The sequence below is a fragment of the Lycium barbarum genome, chromosome 4 (assembly GCF_019175385.1).
Source record: "Lycium barbarum isolate Lr01 chromosome 4, ASM1917538v2, whole genome shotgun sequence".
In the NCBI taxonomy this organism is placed as follows: Eukaryota; Viridiplantae; Streptophyta; class Magnoliopsida; order Solanales; family Solanaceae; genus Lycium; species Lycium barbarum.
The window spans coordinates 19,019,866-19,040,288 of record NC_083340.1 but is presented as its reverse complement, the minus strand read 5'-3'; the positions used below and the strand labels follow the sequence as shown (position 1 = coordinate 19,040,288).

Below are 20,423 nucleotides of genomic sequence, written 5' to 3'. Positions count from 1 at the left end.
TGTGTATCTGGTGAAAGTTGTATTGAAGGAGGAGTTTTGCAAATTGGTTACATAAAACAAACAAATGCTATGGAAACAGTAGTGAGTGGAGACTTAACTTCTTCAAGTTGTGGCAATGCCGTTGTTGTATTCGAAAACGACACAAATCTGGTTATATCAGATAAGAACCAAAAAGAGGTTGTTGTTGATCAAGTTTACAAGGACAAAGATACACTAAAGGCTGTTATGGCGAATCATGCAATTTCCAACAGGTTCAATTTTCGTGCCGAGAGGTCTAATGCGATAAGGTGTGTTTAAATTTTCTGAACTATTATATTTTAAATTTAATGTAGTTATCTGATATATTGTCAACTAATGTATTTGTTTTCATGTTTGTATTTAAAGCTATACACTAGTATGTGTGTCTGAAGAGTGTGATTGGAAATTTAGGGCATCGAGCGTTGGTAAATCAGAAATGTTCAGGGTTAGGGAGTTTCGTGACAAGCATACATGTCCGCTAAAAGATAAGGTGTATTCACAATGCCATGCGACAAGTTGGTTTATAGGTGGAATTGTAAAGCCAAAAGTAGCCAACCATAAGAGGAAATACACACCTAATGATATAGCGGAGGATGTAAGAAATGATCTTGGAATGGATGTGTCCTATATGGTCGCTTGGCGGACTAAGGAAAAAGCAATGAAGGATTTAATGGGTGAACCATCGGATTCTTACAAAAAATTACCTGGGTACCTATACATCATGGATAAAGTGTATCCAGGTTCACATATAAGAATGCAAAAATCCGACGAAAACGAGTTTCTGTATCTGTTTATAGCATTGTATGCATTCATCAAAGGGTTTGATTGTTGTAGGCCAATTGTTGTAGTTGACGGGAGCCACCTCAAAACAGCATACAACGGAACGTTCGTTTCAGCAAGCACGTTAGACGGTGCAGGTAAGTCAAATACACGTATCATCTTGATTATACTAAAGAATGAATATGTAGAACTATTTTTTTTTAATTGTCGCGGTATGTGCAGGTAATATACTTCCTTTAGCATATGGTGTGATAGATTCAGAAAATGACAGGTCTTGGACGTGGTTCTTTGAGTGATTCAGGGAAGCATATGGTGTGAGAGAGAACATGTGTATTTTTTCCAATAGGCATTAAAGCATAAACAAAGCTATTTCTAGAATCTATCTGAATGTGCCACATTATGCATGCATATGGCATCTTTGGGGTAACGTATGTAAGAAGTATAAGAAGAGCCACGATGTGTTGAGTCCCGTGTTTTATGCAATGGCAAAAGCGTACACGCAGGAAGATTTTGATGAGCTTATGGGGAAAGTTGAGAAGACAGATTTTCGGGTGGCAGAGTATTTGGAATTGGCTGGAAGAGAAAAGTGGGCTAGAGTGTATGCAACTGCTAACCGAGGGTGGACAATGACTTCAAACATAGCAGAGTGTATTAATCGTCACCTTGTAGCAGCAAGAGAGCTTCCTATATTTGATTTTCTAGAAGAAGTGAGGAAAATGGAATTATAATAACCGGAAAAATGGTACATACACGTTCACAACACTCGGTAAAAAGTTTCAGGAGATGTTGTCAATAAATGAGTATCTATGTTTACGTATGACGGTATGTTTCTTTTCAAATTGCTTAAGTATGTTCGATTGAGATTCAGTTATGTTCGTTGTATTTGATATATTTATCATATGGAATCTGTGAGATCTATGTGAAAATGATAACATGTATTTATTAGTTGAATAAGTATTTTGATTCTATTACATTACTGTATTTGTTGTATTTAATTATATGCAGTCTGGATATATGTGTCAAATATTTTCACAGATTTGGTGTATGTGACTAGATTGATCAAATACAATTAGTCAGCTATGAAAAATAATTAGCGATATGTTTATGACTATAATGGTTTAATCTTTGCAATCATGAACTTATGTGTATTTGAATGTACGTGATGTATGTTTTTGTTGTATTTGACTGGTCTATTGTAGGTCGAACCATCAACCGAATACTTGTACACAATATATGATGCAGGAAGGCGTTTCATCGTTAAATTGGACAACATAACTTGCAGTTGTCGGATGTTTCAAATAGACGAAATTCCATGCCTACATGCATGGGCTATCATTAAGAAGAAAAATCTAATGGCTGATGATTACTGTTCCGAATTGTTCAAACCGCATACCGTGGTGAAGACGTATGATGTCACCGTGGATCCTCTCCCTGACGAGCGGGAATGGAAGATTCCAACATACATATCAGAGGATGTGGTTTTTCCACCAAGATACAAGAGACCTCCCGGTAGGCCGAAGAAAAGGCGTGATAAGTCGTTATTTGAATTGCTTCTTGGAAAAAAGAGACATGCTTGCAGTACTTGTGGACAGACTGGACACAATAGACGATCTTGTAGTAATGCTCCTAGAAGGAAGTAGTTGTTTTTTGTTTGTATTAATTTAGATTTGTTACACTAGATACACTGTTGGTTTGCATTTTTTTTTAATGAAAAATGAAATCTGTTTCACATACTACTTGTGTGATATCTTCATTTGGAATTGTATTGAATAGTTATCTTTATATTCATTCACAAATGAATATAAAAGGCAGCATCAGTTCATTAAAAAAAATAGTTACTATATTTTAATATGTACTATTGATGCCAAAATACATCAAATATATATAATTTAAAAAGTGTATCTGACTCTGCCATCTTAAAAAGTTGCAGATGGATTTGAAATATGTTGATGTTTATGGGTTTGGCGAATTCAAATACATATAACCCCCTTGTTTCAAGATATAAATACGCGTACGTATTTGAGTGTACCTCACTGTGTCACATCGAAGATATAGCAAGATATACACATTCATATAAATTGCAAAAACAAAATCACACAATGGTCACTGTATATTAGAATGTAGGCAGATTTACACATTCATCCAAAAAATGGTCACCGTATATTAAAATGTAGTATTAATTCCAACATACATCAAATACATGTAATTTAAAAAGTGTATCTGACTCTGCCATCTTAATAAGTAGCAGATTTATTTGAAATATGTTGATGTTTATGGGTTTGGCGATTTCAAATACATATAATCCCCTTGTTTCAAGATCTAAATACGCGTACGTATTTATAGTGTACCTCACTTTGTCGCATGCAAGATATAGCCAGATATACACATCCATCTAAATTCCCAAAATAAAATCACACAACTTTGATAAATTAGAATAAGCTTAAATGTTCCAGTTAAAACTTAAGGAAAATGATAAGATAGTCTTAAACTAACTAAATCTAAAATATTTGCTATCAAAATATCCATAGTCTGAAATTACAATTAAATATTCCTACATCAATCCTAAGTAACATCAATTTTGTCAGCTTTGCCATAATCCACTGCTGGCCTAACTGGTTTTGGTGGTGCCTCAATGTCGCTCATAGCATGTTCATCGATCTTCCGTGCAGCATAGTCCCAAAGGAGTGCGATGTACCTATTGCGGAGCATTGTTGCATCAATTTGTGCTGGGATACCTTCACCAGTGCTTAGATATTCAGCGAACGCAGCTACGTACACACCACAATCCCTGGAAAGGTATAAAAGAAGTAGAATTATTAGAATGAACCCCGTATATGAAAAATTGCAATACATTAAAATATACGTACATGCTGGTAGTGTCTTGTTGCGGCAGATTTTCTACATACTTCACTTGAATGTTCTCATTCTGTGTCATGTCCGTATATGGTGGGTGATTCTGCCAATTTATGCCAGTTTTTTGAGTGTAGAATCCACTTATGTGTAGATAATGTGGCAGGAAGGCAACAAGCTTTTGTACTTCCTTTCTAACAACCGCATTGTGGCCTGCGCTGCCTCGGTATGAGTTGTACACATAAAGTCGTCTGTCGTACCGAAAAGAAACACATGACACATTAAAAACTATGTTGTATTTGAAAAAAAAAAAAAAAAGGCAACCAGATACATGGAATGTAAATTCAAAAAATATCAATAAACTTGAACCAAATACACTGGATAGTTTTACAGATACATAAAGTACACTCTGAATGCCAACAATGATTATCCGAAAAGAGTATACATAAATATATGATTCATTAAAACACAGTTGAAACTGAAAATACTTAACTAATAAAATATATATACATAAAATACCTGTCATTGAATGAGAGTACGACCAAAATCCAATGATTATCCTCTTTGATGTTGACAGGTATAAAAATATTGTCAATTGAATGCCACGAGACATTTGCATGCAATCTGTAGCCCTTAACATATTGACATATATCGTCTTCTTCGTTGGCTACATTGGGTCCAGTTTCCGGGTTGTTGTATGCAAGATATGTTTGATCAACCTTTCGCATGAAGAGACAGTCAACTGTTGTGTATTTGAAAGTGCTCCTTCTATCATACTTTCCTTTCTTTCGCAAGTAGTAGAAAATTACGTCAACGTGCTGAAAATCGAAACACATAAACATCAAAAACATAAATCTTAAAAAAATGGAATATTGTATTTTATGTATCTATATCTTTATTGAACCTCATCATTCCACATCTGGCCACTCATTGATAACTGGTAGAACCAGTTTTTGTTCTCTACTACTGTGATGCCAAAATTATAAGTATAATTTGCATCATTCTCCAAAGCTGCCATCTTCTTTCTGTAACGGTCTTCATTGTTCTTTCTACGAAAGAATTATGCAAAATACATATAGTTAGTTGATATGAAAATAAATGACTGATATTTACATTAAACAGTAAATGTATATTTTACATGAAGAACATACTTATTTTCATGCCGGACAAGCAGTCCCTTGCGAATCCACTCCAAGTATTTATCAAAAAGCTCTATGTCGACTGGGCCAGTGATAGGATCCGCGAATGGATGCTTCTTCTTAAAAATGAGGACAGTGATGTGTTTCGAACCAGCTGAAAATATTCAAAATACATATGATCAATATAAAATGCTTTGCAATACAAAAAATTAAATGCATTAATGCTTTTTTATATATACTTTCCTGAAGCAGAGTCGTAATCCTCCATGAAAGGGGAAACTTGGTATTTACTAGGACGCCTATTCCGGGCCACTGACGGATGCAAAACCATTCTTCTTTCAGGAGTTTGGCTTGGAAGCAACTCGTCAGGCAAAAGAAATTGAGATAAGGGAATCACATTCTCACCAACTTTGGGCGGCGTCTCGAAAATAGAACGATCTTCCTGCAATACAGCACTCTTGTCATGAGAGGGACCCGAAGACCAGCCTGTGCGAGAAATATCAGCTAGAACCTCTGCTATGTCAGCAGAGTTTGCTGATAAGACTGGCGATTTGACAGATACGGTGTCTTCGGGAAACTCAACTATGTATTCCTATTCAAGAAATGGAATACATTAAGTACACAATATATATTATGAAACGGTCAGATGTATTTGATCTATGCATATCGTCGATTCTTTTTGTTCTCCAAAATTATCACCACCTTCTTGAAGTTCTTCAGTAGATTCCTTTAATGTTTCCCCACTTTCGTTGCGGCGATCCATTCCAATATCAGGCACATCAAACTGTTGCATGCCAACTCCCTTTGAAAAAAAAATAGCGAAATTAAATAAATAAATAAATAAATAAGGCAAATACATCAATAAAATATAAGTATTTTCAACGTACATCCATGTACATCAAAGCGTAATTCAAGATACCCAATAAACACATGACACAGTGAAAACTGTGTTGTATTTGAAAAAAAGGCAACCAGATACATGGAATGTAAATTCAAAATATGTCAAAAGAAACTTGAACCAAATACAATGGATAGTTTTACAGATACATAAAATACACTCTGATATACAACAAAGTATTTTTATGGAAAACAAATACATTCAAAACACACCAAAAACATTTAAAAAAAAACCCAATTATGTCAATCAGAAAATACAAGTACAGTTTCAATACATCGAATTCACCAACAAATTACCTCTGTTGACGCTGCATGACCCGTGTCGGTTTGCATTTGTACTCCAGCATCCCGTGGAATGTACTCGTCGGCTGACTAAACCGGGGCCGCATTGTCAGCATCCTATAAAAACAGTTTTATTGATAACTTTTATTTATTCGTTGTATTTCAAATTTTCAAATAATTGTATATGTATGGATCTTTAATACCTTTTTTGTAGTTTGATTCACTTTCGTATATTCAAAAACCTTGGCAAAATTTTCGTTGATGGTTTTGTGAAGATCCTTGAATTCGGCGTAAACCTAAAATTTCAAACAATATAAACATAAAACTGCATACCTTATTAAACAGTAATATCATACAAACAAAAAAATATGATAAAGAAGAAATAATAAGTCTTACTTTATACTTAAACTCATTGAGTTCCTCCCTCAAACCAGAGATATCCTCGGATTTGCTGGTGGATAGGATGTCAACAGGAACAGCAGACGGGGGGTTGGGTATTGGAGCTGATTCCTTTTCCACTGCTGAAGCATGCCCAGTTGATGCCAACCCATGACGTCTGGTCAATCGTCCACCACTCGGATGACTACCAATATGTGTAATTGGAGATGTGGTCTTCTTCAATGGCGATGGTACCATTGGCATCTGTCTAGGCTTCTTGTGAGGTGGAGATTCTGATACACCTTTATTTTGAGGCTGCTTGGCCGCAGACACATGTGGTGGTGTCGAACTAAAATCATCATAGTCATCCGCCACCTGTTGTTGACCTGTCGATGCAGAATTATCGGAGAGATATGGACGCAATCGAAGTTCCTCAATCTCACTGATGGTCGGCACAATATTCCTATAAGTAAGACGGTCCTGCAAAAATATCATACTTAAATAAGTCAGATACAAAAATACCAAATATTTCAGAATTTTTTTCATGTATTTGAACTTATGTTTATTTTAATATACATAGGTTCAAAATACATAATTATGTTCAGATACATATGGTTATACATTTGTAAAAGACTAGTAATCTGATTGACATAGGATCAGATACATGTATCTGATTGACATAGGTTCAGATACATGTATCTGATTGACATAGGTTCAGATACATGTGGATATACACTTATTTTCATGTATTTTGAGCCTATGAATAATTTCATATACATAGGTTCAAATACATAATTTCATATACATAGGTTCAAATACATAATTATGCTTCAGATACATGTGGATATACATTTGAAAAAAAACTTATAATCTGATTGACAGTTCAGTGTTTTTTTATCAAAATAAATAATTATGATTCAAATACATGTTGAAAACTACATTGTCTTAATTTGAACATCTATGTAATTTTGCATTAAAAATAATGAGTGCAAATTACCTCTGACTCGTCATCATTGAACATGCCAGTCATGAGATCTTTAAAGTGTGGAGTCCCGTCTATAGTTTTCCAGTTGAACTTTCTGGGAATACGATCTCCATTTTTTACTGCCAAATTTGGGTAAACGTTGGAGCAGCACTTGTATAGTCATGCTTGCATAGCAAACGGAAAACCACAAAGGCAATACTACTGTTTTGTCTTATCCATCTTATGGTGAATACTTCTGACCAAATCATCAAACGCTTCCTTTCCCCATGTATAGTCTACGTACCGCCTACTCTCTACCAAGTCAAAATGGAGCCTTGGAATGACTACATTGTTTTTCTCACCGGATAGGATGTATATATGGATAAAATACAGTAATGCAATCTTTACAGCATCTCCGCCTGCATCATCGTCAACGCCCCAATTCTGATCCTCAAAGCATTCAAGCAATTCACCCTTTTTCACACTTTTGTTGGAACCCCCAAAATATGTATCCAAGAGTCTGTTTTTCTTAGAGTTAACAACAATTTCTTCCCCAAAACACTTCAACCCAGTCATTAATGCAAAATATAAAAGCTTGAACGTCAATTCGAAACCATTAACATCAATAACAAAGGCAGTAGGGGTACTTTTTTTCAGCTCTCTAACCATAAAACACCTGAACGTCTGTGGATGAACTTCACAATGCTGCATGTCGAGCTATTTCCCAAATATATGTCACGCCCCGAACCATGGCCTGGACGTAACACGACACTCGGTGCCTGACTGCATGTGACCGAGCGAACCACATGGCTTGCTGAATCATCATGATACATAACGTAAGCGGAATATAACATGAATGCATAATGAGCCTTTATAAAACATGGTAAGTCATAATACTTAATAAAATACTTGTTTAAACATGAGTGAGCCAAAATGGCTATACGAATCCAAATGTCTGACATGACATAAATGACTTGTCTAGTCTATGAAACCTCTATCATGAGTCTGATTGGAAAACATACTTACTAGGACAAGGCCCCCAACATACCTCAGATGCATAACTAGTCATAAACAAAAGTTAACTAAACCCCGAATGAGATGGGGCTCACCAATAAGCTGGTACGTGCAGATTCTAATGAGCAGAGGCGTCGTCCTGTAAGTTCGTACCTGCATCATGAAATGCAGGCCCCCGGGCAATAAAAGGGGACGTCAGCACATTGAATGTACTGGTATGTAAAGCAACTGAAAGAAATAACATGGGACATGGAATAACATGATAAGAACTGAAACTGAAAACCTGGACATGAACATGAGCATGAGTACATATGTATATATATAACATCAGTAAAAACATGATAAGTAGGGAGAGCAATAACTTATAACCGATCCATGGTCTGGTGCTTGCGTCCCGCCAGCAGAACACTCAGTCCTTGCCAGGGAACATGAGATTTGATAAAATATGAAAGGATCCAGTCATTATGAGAGATCGTCCGGGACATGGGTGGAGCGATCCTCATCCTACGGTGGCTACGTAGTTTTAGGCTATCTGAAGCCCTCGTCGGTAATTAATGCAACTCCCAAAACATGAACATGTAAAATTGTGGCACTTGCTGCCCATGGTATATCATGAATCATATCTTGCTTGTACATAGTGTTCATGAATCATAACTTGCTTGTATAGTTTCATAAGATAACTTGTCATAGTCTTACAAAACATGTTTTTGGTTCATGAGTAATAACAATAATTCGAAATCATATATATATACTTGTCTTGAAAACATACTTGTAACTTGCTGGATGAAATCATAAAGTTTCATATAAACATAATGAGAACACATGAGGAAGAATTCATGATTCATGGATTTAGCTAGGATTCCTAATATCCGTAATGGAGGACTAGGAATACAATAACGAACATAGATACAAAATTCATGTACATACATACATAATTACGGGCTACCAATATGTTGGGTTTAATGCCCTAAGATTTGAACTTCATAGATTTTACAAAACGGATCATGGGGAAGAACGTAGAGATTCCCACATGTGGATGGAAGTTCTACATACCTTAACTTCCTGCTTTTGAGCGTATCACAATGTCCTCCAATCCCTTCAACTTTAATCTATAGCAATACAGGTCATAGGGATTCTATATTAGCAACAATATTCATGCTTTGTTCATCTAAGCATTTTATCAAACACTTGGTGGGCATGAAGCTCCACAACCCTCATTAATGGTGTTTTCTTCACCAAATCCCCATGCTATTACTTCTAGCTAATTCTACAATCTCATTAGATGTAATTAACATCATTCTTCATCACCCATATGAATACAACAATCCAACAACTCTAGCATAGTTCATATAATTCTCTTCATCAAACCCTATTATTATTCCCCCAAGAATTCATCAATTCACAACTATAAATGATTAGGGAGTAGAAACATTACCTTTCATGAGTAGTCACCACGAAATCAACATCCCCAAGTTCGATTTTTAGCTTAGAATGACGACAACAACTTGTACTACACTTTATCCTTCACATGCTTCGGGATTCGGGGCCTTCAACTTGGTTGATTCTCTACTTTCTCTCTCTAATTCTCCTCTCTCTCTCACTTTATCTCTCTAAAATCTGAAAATATGGAGGAAATGGGGCTGCTAGGGTTAACATTTCCCTTAAATACCAAGGGGAAATGGGTTTGACCCAACTTGAAATCGGGTTGGAACCTTTCTGTCTTAAAACGCCCATATCTCCCTATCCCGATGTCACCTGTGGGTCCACGACCTATGGTTGGAAAGGTATTTCAATTATCTACAACTTTCGTTCTTTGAGTTTTCCCAAATTCCCAATTTATGATAGGTTTATGGCCTCTCGAAGTCAGGTGACCCGAAACGTACTTACGGACCAAGTTACGGCCCACTGTTACGGCCCATAACACGAAGTACGGACCGTAACTTGGTACCGTACCTTAGTGAAAATTTCCAGTGAGGTTCTGGAAATTTTTGATGTGTTACGGACCACTGTTACGGCCCGTAACACGAAGTACGGCCCGTAACGTCACCGTTACGCTGGCAGAATTTCCAGCGAACAGGCTTCAGTAAAATGGGCATAACTCTTTGCACAGATGTCCGTTTGACCCCCATAATATACCGTTGGAAAGCTATTTCAAAGGGATACAACTTTCATCAAGGAAGTTTTCTCAAATTCCCAACGGATTTCCACGAAAATTGACTGGAAGACAGACGTATCGAAAACTTAGCCGATTCTATAGGATTTCAAGTGCCTTACTATTAGCCATATTGAGACAATCATATCTCCTTGCTCCGATCTCTGATTGGCTTGGTCCTTATATCGTTAGAAAGGTATTTCTACATACTACAACTGCATTGATAGTACCTTCCCAAATTCCAAACCGATCAAGGAGTTACCGCTGCCCGAAATAGGCCTATCAACCATTTTCGCAAAACGTTCAAACTTTCAATGTTTCCACTAGAACTATAATAATATGAGCTTAAACTCAGTTCCAAGATGTGGGGTGTTACAATATAGTCTCGGAAAAGAGTTCAAACTGTCTATCCGTAAGCTTGTCCTTCAATTCATTTTTAACTTTCGGGTTCATATAAGAAGCATATCGTATTGCATGACTGGGAGGATATTGGACAAAGAATTTATCATCTTGTATAAATATAAGTAGTTAATTAAAAAGAAGACACAACAAATATATATATACGAATATCATATGGAACTGATGAAGAAAATTAGAGTGAACCATACATAACTACAACAAATATGTACACAAATGATTAAATAACCATGTGTACATTCAAAAATATATGATTCTCAGTTCATCACCCATTTCAGATACACTGTAAAATTCCAATAATATGTGGTTCTCAATTCATCAATTTTCTAAATACATCACATACATTGAAGATGGTTCCAGGTTCTTCAATTTTCCAAATTCAAATACATGATTCTCAGTTCATCAACCTTTTCAAATACTCAGCAAATTTCCAAATATATGATTCCCAGTTCATCAATTTTCCAATTTTCCAAATACATAACATAAGATACACAGAAAAAAATATGATTCTCAGTTCATCAATTTTTCAAATACATAATATACATTCAAAAAATACGAAAAAAAAAAAAAACACTCTTCATCAATACATAACATATATCAAATACATTCATCAATACATAACATACATCATTACATATCATACATCAATACATAACATACATCAAAATATTCGCAATTTCAAAAATACCTGCTTCATCACTGGGTCAAACTCTTCCTCTTCTCCTGCTTCATGTTGTACGACTTTTTTCCTCTTCATCTCTTTTCCGGTATCTATTTTCTTTGTTGATTTTGTGACTACCGGTTTTTTAGGCCTTTGCATGTGGGAAGGATCATGCTTATTTTTTGTCCTTCTTTCAGCAATGATTCTCTCAGCCGAACCTGCAACATCATGTTGTTGTTGAGAAATCTCCAAATCAAAAGAAGGATAACCAAAATTTTGAAGAGTAGAATGTTTACCTCGAGTAACCATGTTTGATTTTGTTCCGTCTACCATTAATGTATAAGCATTTAACTTCCAATTGCTTGAAACCCTAGCAATCTAATACTTCAATTGACTTGAATTTGGTGGAAAGAAAAAGACTAAAATATGTAAATACACTACTAGAGCAAGAAAAAATCTAAAGAAATATACATTCCCCAAAAATCACGGAAGAATCTTTTGCTAATGTTGATCGTGAAGGAGATAATGGAGAAAAAAACGGTGAAAATTAATGAAGAATGAGAGAGAAATCAAGTTGAATAATGATGTATCCGTTAAACTTGGGATATGGGAATATGGTAGCGTCTAATACGGTCAGTTACTGAGTGTATTTAACTGTGCATATTTATCAATAACTGTAATTTACTGATGTAGTTATAGATGGTAAATAAAAAAAGTAAATTAGTTACTAAATATAAATAAATAAAATGGTAGTTATTATCATTAAATATGTCTTATAAGAAGCTATAACCAGTAAAAATTCCTTAAAATTTTGATAAAAACCACAATATTCTTACCAGTAAGTATTAAAAAATCTTGTGATATTAGATTTTTCAATACCCCCTTATCCCTTTAGTATCAATATATATATCCGCACAACAAAGGAAGTCTCATAATCATAATTTTCACAGCATCAAGAGTACAAGTTTGAAAAAGTTACTTTGAATCATGACTTATATATTCACTTTTGAAATGAAAGTGAAACAGGATAATTTAATACAAATAAGATAATCTATTTAAACAATTAATACTCGGCCATACAAATACACAAAGAGAGCAAACAAACAAACAAAATTGTAGAAGTTAGACGTTTAGGCCAAAAGAAGAAAACTGTTAGACTGAAGTATTGTAGTGACAAATGAATGAAAATTTTGAGGATATATATACAACGGCTATAGAAGAAGATAAAAAAGCATGAAAATTAATACGTACTAATTATTCACTTTAAATGGAGATTAAAATGATAGCACAACAACAACAACAGCCCAGTGAAATCCCACATCTTGGGGTCTGGGGAGGGTATAATGTACGCAGACCTTACTCCTACCAAGGTAGGATGGCTGTTTCCGAGAGACCCTCGGCTCAATAGAAGCATAAAAAGGGGGTCAGATAAGGTTAAAAGATTTAAAACGATATTGCAATGAAATAATGCAAGCGACACAGTAAAACAGGATAATCAAGGAATTCAAAGCGATATGGAAATGCAAATCACGAAAGCGGCACAGATAAAATAGAGTAATCAAAGTACAGAAAGTAGCAAATAATAACATAAATCAAAGCACAAGAAATTATAATGCGCTAATGCGCCTACTAATAAGGAAAGATAACGAGACTTATATACTAGCCTTCTACCCTAATGTGGGTCCTCCACACCTTCCTATCTAAGGTCATGTCCTCGGTAAGCTGTAACTGCGTCATGTCCTGTCTAATCACCTCTCCCCAATATTTCTTTGGCCTACCCCTACCTCTTCTGAAACCATCCATGGCTAACCTCTCACACCTCCGCACTGGGGCATCTATGTCTCTCCTCTTCACATGCCCAAACCATCTCAGTCGCATTTCCCGCATCTTGTCTTCCACCGAGGCCACTCCCACCTTATCCCGAATAGCCTCATTTCTAATCATGTCGCTCCTAGTGTGCCCACACATCCATCTCAACATTCTCATCTCGGCAACTTTCATCTTTTGAACGTGAGAGATCTTAACTGGCCAACACTCCGCCCCATACAACATAGCCGGTCTAACCACCACTCTGTAGAACTTGCCCTTCAGTTGTGGTGGCACCTTCTTGTCACATAGCACTCCTGAAGCTAGCCTCCATTTCATCCACCCTACCCCAATACGATGTGTGACATCATCGCCAATCTCCCCGCTGCCTTGCATGATAGACCCAAGGTACTTGAAACTACTTTTCTTTTGGATGGCCTGAGCACCAAGCCTAACTTCCACGCCAACCTCCTGGGGTGTCTCACTGAACTTACACTCTAAGTACTCTGTCTTGGTCCTACTCAGCTTAAATCCTTTAGACTCCAAGGTATGTCTCCAATCCTCCAGCTTAGCGTTAACTCCGCTACGAGTCTCATCGATCAGGACTATGTCGTCCGCGAAAAGCATACACCATGGCACCTCACCTTGAATTTGTCGCGTCAATCTATCCATCACCAAGGCAAATAAAAACGGACTAAGAGCTGATCCTTGATGCAACCCCATCACAACTGGAAAGTGCTCTGAGTCCCCTCCTACTGTCCTTACTCTAGTTTTGGCTTCCTCATACATGTCCTTGATCACCCTAATGTATGCTACAGGTACACGATTAAAATGATAGCACATGAACAGGAAATGAGCAAAAACGGATGAATATGGAATAGGCATTAACATGTATAAATTGTCAATTTAATTGGATAACATTAATGGTTGTGGTCATTCTAAATATTTCTTTCAAATCATAAAATAAAAAAAATCTTAAAAACAATTAAAAAAACTAAAAAAGGAGAAAAAAGATAAATACATTTCTTGGTCTGGTAGAGATGAGGCAAAGAACTAATCATCCATTATCATTACATTCAAGGATATATTAAGAGCATTAATTTGCTTAAGGTATGGGAATCGTGGCCATTTCTTCCATTCCAATGAACCACCATTATTTATTCGAATGTTAATTAATGTGTAGCCATAAATTGTCCATTATTGAGCATAATAATTAAGAGATAATTAGAATTTTCCATTTTATAATTAGAAAAAGGCTCAAAAATGGAGAAAAAGGATAAATAGTATTCTAGGTCATAGAGAGGTGTCATATCACCTTGTCTATGTCTAGTTTTATATTATATATAGATATAGATAGATGGGAAAAACACAATTCAGTATTGCATCTCAAGAGCTTTAGTATATGAATAGGTTTAATTTAATTACCATCAAGAATTTGCAGAGGACTTTTAAATATGTCTAAAGGATGTGAGGAACTAGAAATTGAGATCTTTTGTTTTTTCATGTATCCGAAGGCCGAAGGGGCATAAAAAATGGCAAAAAATAAACTACAAATTAAGTTGCATTAGAAAAGAAAAAATCACTACAGAGTTGCGCAGGTTTTTGGTCATTTGCAACTGAAAATGCTTACTCCTATCGTACTCTATACGATTTTTATTGTTTTTCAATAGGCTAAAAGAGTAAAAGAAAAACCGAAGAGAATTAAAGGTTGTTCCTTTTTATGTATTCGTACAATCTTGTCAAAAGGTACAAAAGATTCTCTAAAAGATTTTCAGTTTAGAACCAATTTAGCAACTTCATTTTTTTAGTCTATGTATTTGTCACTAAACACATATGAATACATTGACGAAATCCTCTTTTGCCCAATTATTTTAGTTTGGAGGAGACTCATCACTTATAAAAAATAAGATGGATGAACAAAATACGTGGAGAATGGTAAATGAATTTTTTGCCCTTTTGGCAGGATAATTGGTCAAATTTATGTCCTCTTTTCCTTTTTTTTTTTTTTTTTTGGTCAAAAAAACTTAGGTCCTAAGGTGATTGGTTGTCCTTCCAAGTCTCATAAAATATCTTTTCATTGAAACTGGAAAACAGGTTGCGCGGCATGCTGGTCTTATTGCGACAAAGTATTTAATATTTTAACTATTAAAGTTAAATTATTTACTTTGATGTAAACAATAAGTGTGAAGTATTTATCTTTATACTTCCATTTTAAAATATAACTCTTGTTTCATTTGTATTTTATAAGTTGGGCATTCTATCTAAAATGAGAATCATTAATCACAAATACTCGACATCTCTGTGCTATGTCAATTCTAATATACACTAGAGTGTTACAGTGTCTTGAATTCCTTATATTACTGTTTCATCTATTTCTATCAGTATTAAATTAATTGTTATAACTACTTATTCTTATTATTGACTCCCGTCCTATTAGTACCATTTTGAAATCGACATTCATCATTGTTGGAGCTTTAATTGAAAACAAAAGTCTCAATTGAAAAGTCTATCATGACGAGGTGATAACAGTTATGGCAGAAAACACGAATAATGAGGATCCGAATGTGGGCCCATTATATAATCTAGCAACGAAAAATTACGTGGCGTAACTATTTTTAAAAGGTAATTATTGATAATAACTATCTTTTAATTTAGTTATATTTAGTAGCTACAGTAATTTTATAAATTACCATTTGTAGTTATACTAAATACATTAGGTTTTATGGCTTATTTCTCTCTCACCTATCTCTCTTCTCCCTCACCTCCCTCTCTCCGTTCCCTCTCTCTCCCTCGGCTCTCAGTACCCCTCTCTCTCTTTTCCTTCTCTCTGTTGCCTCTCTCCGGCCAGATCTGTTCTCATACTCCCTCTCTCTCGCCAGCGCCAGATCGGAAACACCACGGCGACATTAAATACACAAATAGTCGGAGATTTGACCGGAATTGAAATAAATCCAAATATCGTTGCTTTGCTGCAAAAGGGTTGTACAGAAAACTAGTGTTTTCATTAAAAATGGATTGGATAGATTAGAGCAACTTGTGGCTTTTTCAACCGAAACTGAATTCACAACTTCGAATAAAGCAGATGGCAAAATTGCATTCCTAGTACTGTATTTACACTCAAATCCATAGCGTAGTTTGTATTTATATGTATTCGGCGTTATGTAGTTGCTACCTCCGGTCAAAGTTACAGGACTTGTATGTAGTCATGCTTTGTATCTCTGTATTTGAGAGAAACACATTTTTGTATACTTCGCCGTGTGTATTTAACTGTATTTTTGTTGTTTGTATACAATTTTGTTCGATTCAATACATTGATTCTTAAATTGATTTGAGTGTATTCTCCATTTTTTATTGTAAATACAGTGTATCTTGTATTCACCAAAGATTCGAACAGATTTGATTGTATTCTTCATATTTAAATACAGTGTATTTTGTATTTTCGCCGGAGATTTTGACCGGATTTGACTGTATTCTTCAGTTCGTCATTTTTTGAGTGTAAATCATTCAAATACGGCCGAATACATTCAATCTTGCGACATCAAATAAGGTTGGATATGATAACGTCAAAATCCACTCCTCAAGTGAGAAAGTGTACACAGTCGTATGCAATATAATTCACCCAATTATGAGTCGGGGTCGATCCCACAGAGAACAATATGTAGGCGGTTAGGCAAAGTAGGAATTATCACTTTTTATGCTAAGCCAAACACTTGACAATATTTTGATTTTGAGAAAATTATAACTAATGCGAAAATATAAACTAATCTAGAGAGCAAGTAAAATGGTCAACGGCCACAAGCATGGAAACAAAGGAAACTACGTTCAAATAACGATCCAATGTATTTCACGATTTTACAACTAAGAGAGAGTTACGTTAATTAGATAATGATTTCTAAAATCTCATTCAAAGTCTTCCGATCGAATCAATGAATTTCACTCTAAGCTTTCCCAAGCCTTAGAGTGTGACATCAAGCACAATCAAAATAACCTCAAGTAACTTTCCTATTCCTAACTCAAGTTATTAGATGAGGTTTAAAGTCCTAAATTCTTGTTAATTAATCTTTCCCAACATCAATTTTCCTCTTCCAGACTCAAATCAAAGTAAATGGATCAGTCTTAGGGTTAGCTAATTCCTTAAGAACATTAAAAACGAGATTAATTAAAATATCATTAACTCACTTCATTAGCAATAAAAATCGTTCAATACATAAGCAAAACAAGAGTTTCAATCCAAACTTATATCATGAGTATTCCCATAAAAAAAAATTCAAGTGAAGATAATAAATAATACACACTTCGATGTACATTTCAAAGTAAGAAATTAAAGAAGTGAAGTAAAGGTTCAAGAAAGTGCTCAACCAAATCTTCAGCCCCAAAGAGTGGTGTAGGAAACCTAGCCTCCAAGACTCGTGTTTTTTGCCAAAGATATGTTTCCATGAGAGCTTGGTCCAGTTTTATGTGGTTTTGGGATAACAAAAACGTGAATTTCCAAAACTGCCCAATTCTGCCCAAAAAGTCTTCTTCGCGTTCTCGGCTAGACCTCCGCGTCCTGAAGGTTTCTTGACCAGTTGATCATCGTGCGGTCAACCTTCCCGTTCGCGAAGGGTATTTTTGGCAAAATTTCCTTTTCTTAGTTTTAGCTCCGTTTTGCCTCGTTTTCACTTGATTTGATCCCAATTTTCTTTATGACTCAATGCACCTAAAATAATAGCAATATACACCAAGAATAACCTCATATTATAGACTAAGAACACAAAAATCAAAGCAAAGAGACTAAAATAAGTGGTAAAATCACCATTTATCAGGATACAACTTAACAGTGTATTCAAATACACTCCAACCTTGGGGTATTAGGCGAAGGGAAAAAATTAAAGACCACCCCCGAATAAGGCCAATCGTGCAAATTGCCCGATCCTAGGCTAGAAGAGAAAAAAAGTAGGAATAACTACATGTCATAGCTAACTCTAAGAGTTATTTATTGATAATAACTACCTTTTAATTTAATTATTTTTCATAGCCATAGTGATTTTTCAATTTTCCTATCATAGCTATACCAAATACATTAGGTTTTATGGTTTATTTCTCCCTCAACACTCTCTCTTCTCCCTCACCTCTCTCTCTCTCTCTCTCTCTCTCTCTGTATTCCCTTTCTCTCCCTCACCCCTCTCTCTCCCTCAGCTAGATCTGGTTCCATCACCATTGGTCATCTTACGGTGGAGCTTTACCGGAGTGTGTTTTCCATAGTTTGGTCATCCTTCTGCTTCCCACAACTTGCCAACGAAGTACCAGATCTATAGATTTGGGATCAGAATGTTTCAAAGTCGCCGTATTTAACCTAAAACATGACCAGCCCCCAATCTCCATCGTGATTAACGAAATGTGGAAGCGGAAAACTCCATCACTCGTCGCATTTCTCTTCGGAAGTTTCGGAATCGCTGCGATGTATGAATGGCTTAATACCGACGGCGATGATGAAGTAGTCATCTCTGGCGGAATCCATGGCCAACCAAATGGATTTTTTCAGATTTGATTGTATTTCTTACATATGAGTGTATTTTATTTCTTATTTTTTTCTGATCTAAACGAATTTGAGTGTATTCTTCACTTTTTTTTAGTGTAGATATAATTTATTTCGTTTTTCACCGAAGATCCGATCGGATTTGATTGGATTCTCTATTTTTAAATACAGAGTATTTTGTACTTTCGCCAAAAAATTTAACCGGATTTGACTGTATTATTCATTTTTGAGTTTAAATACAGTGTATTCTTTTGTATTTCTTTATTCCAAAGGAGAAAATTGTGTATCTGAAGCGAAGCGAAATTGGGAGATATTATTATTCAATGTATTTTTATAAGAATTTGAATGTGTTCTTCATTCATTTGAGTGTAAATACATTCAAATACAGTCGAATAAAAGGATTTTTGAGTGTAAATACATTCAAATACAGTCGAATACATTCAATTGATGCGACGCAGGCGGCGAATTTATTGATCTGAACTCGAATACATTTAAATACAGTCAAAACAAAAGAATTATCAATATATAAATACAATGAAATACACAACTCCTTTGTGTATTTAAAGGATTTACTCCACTCTATTTTTATGATACATGTATTTTGCTATATTTAAAAACACAAAAATACAGCTGAACTTCTTCGTGTATTTAAATGATTTACTACACTCTGTTTTTATGATACATGTATTTCGTTGTATTTTAAAATACGAAAATACAGTTGAAACCACATAAAAGATAGCTACAGTTTGTAAATTGCAAACTTGTAACTATATATTATTAGGAGCTTATAAAAGATAGTTGTTTATGTAAGTTACCCAATAAGGTTTCGTTCATTTCGAAGATGGCCCAAAACATTCTTGGATATTTAAGGATTTACCCCATTTAGCCTAGTTCCCCAGATCCCACATTGTGGGATTTCACTGGGTATGTTGTTGTTGTTGTACCCCATTTAGCCTAGTATGTCGAATTTGCGACTTCCAGCAGTAGTCAACTCTCTATTCTCACTTTTTTTTCCCATCCTACACATTTTATACTCCAAAAGTGCTTTATCATATTAGAAACCCCAAAAATGTTATCATTTGCACTTCTAGCCCTATTTTGTGTTGGTCTTTAATTTCCATCCCTCAAGCCAAACAACTTTTTTGCGGGTCATAAGTTTATATCCTCAAATCATAATATCCCAAAAGTTATGTCCCGCCTCCGTAAAGCATTATGTCTCGTCAGGCTTAAATTCGATTTTGAAGGAAAAAAATTAAAGACCAACCCATTTAAAGGAAAAAAAATTAAAGGCCAACCCATTTGAAGGGCAAACTATGTAATTTCTTCTTTCAAATAGGGTGCAACTATTTAAACTATTTAAGATATTATATTTATGTACTACGTACTCCCTCTGCTTCAATTTAGTCTGTTTCAAAGAAAACGTCACATTTTTATAATTAGAAATAATCTAACTTTTAATTTTCTTTTTACCCTTAATGAAATGATTTATAGCCACAAGTGTCTTAGGTTTATTTAGACTACATATTCCAAAAGTCCTCGTTTCTTTC

At 35.3% G+C, this 20,423-nt stretch overlaps 2 protein-coding genes across 2 annotated transcripts; one reads left to right on the top strand and one right to left on the bottom strand.

Annotated features, from left to right (window-relative positions):
- The first annotated feature begins 1,280 nt into the window (after positions 1-1,280).
- Positions 1,281-2,438, top strand: LOC132637236 (uncharacterized). The gene is made up of 2 exons (XM_060354355.1): positions 1,281-1,505; positions 1,998-2,438. The coding sequence occupies exons 1-2, from the start codon at positions 1,281-1,283 to the stop codon at positions 2,436-2,438; spliced, it is 666 nt and encodes a 221-aa protein (XP_060210338.1).
- Positions 2,439-3,360: 922 nt separating this feature from the next.
- On the bottom strand, positions 3,361-8,019 carry LOC132637235 (uncharacterized). The gene is made up of 11 exons (XM_060354354.1): positions 7,563-8,019; positions 7,342-7,448; positions 6,363-6,824; positions 6,170-6,262; positions 5,982-6,056; positions 5,428-5,589; positions 5,079-5,379; positions 4,800-4,941; positions 4,553-4,697; positions 4,168-4,466; positions 3,361-3,586 (listed from the first exon to the last, which is right to left on the bottom strand). Exons 1-11 carry the CDS (start codon positions 8,017-8,019, stop codon positions 3,361-3,363), a joined length of 2,469 nt encoding a protein of 822 aa, XP_060210337.1.
- Between the last annotated feature and the right edge of the window lie 12,404 nt (positions 8,020-20,423).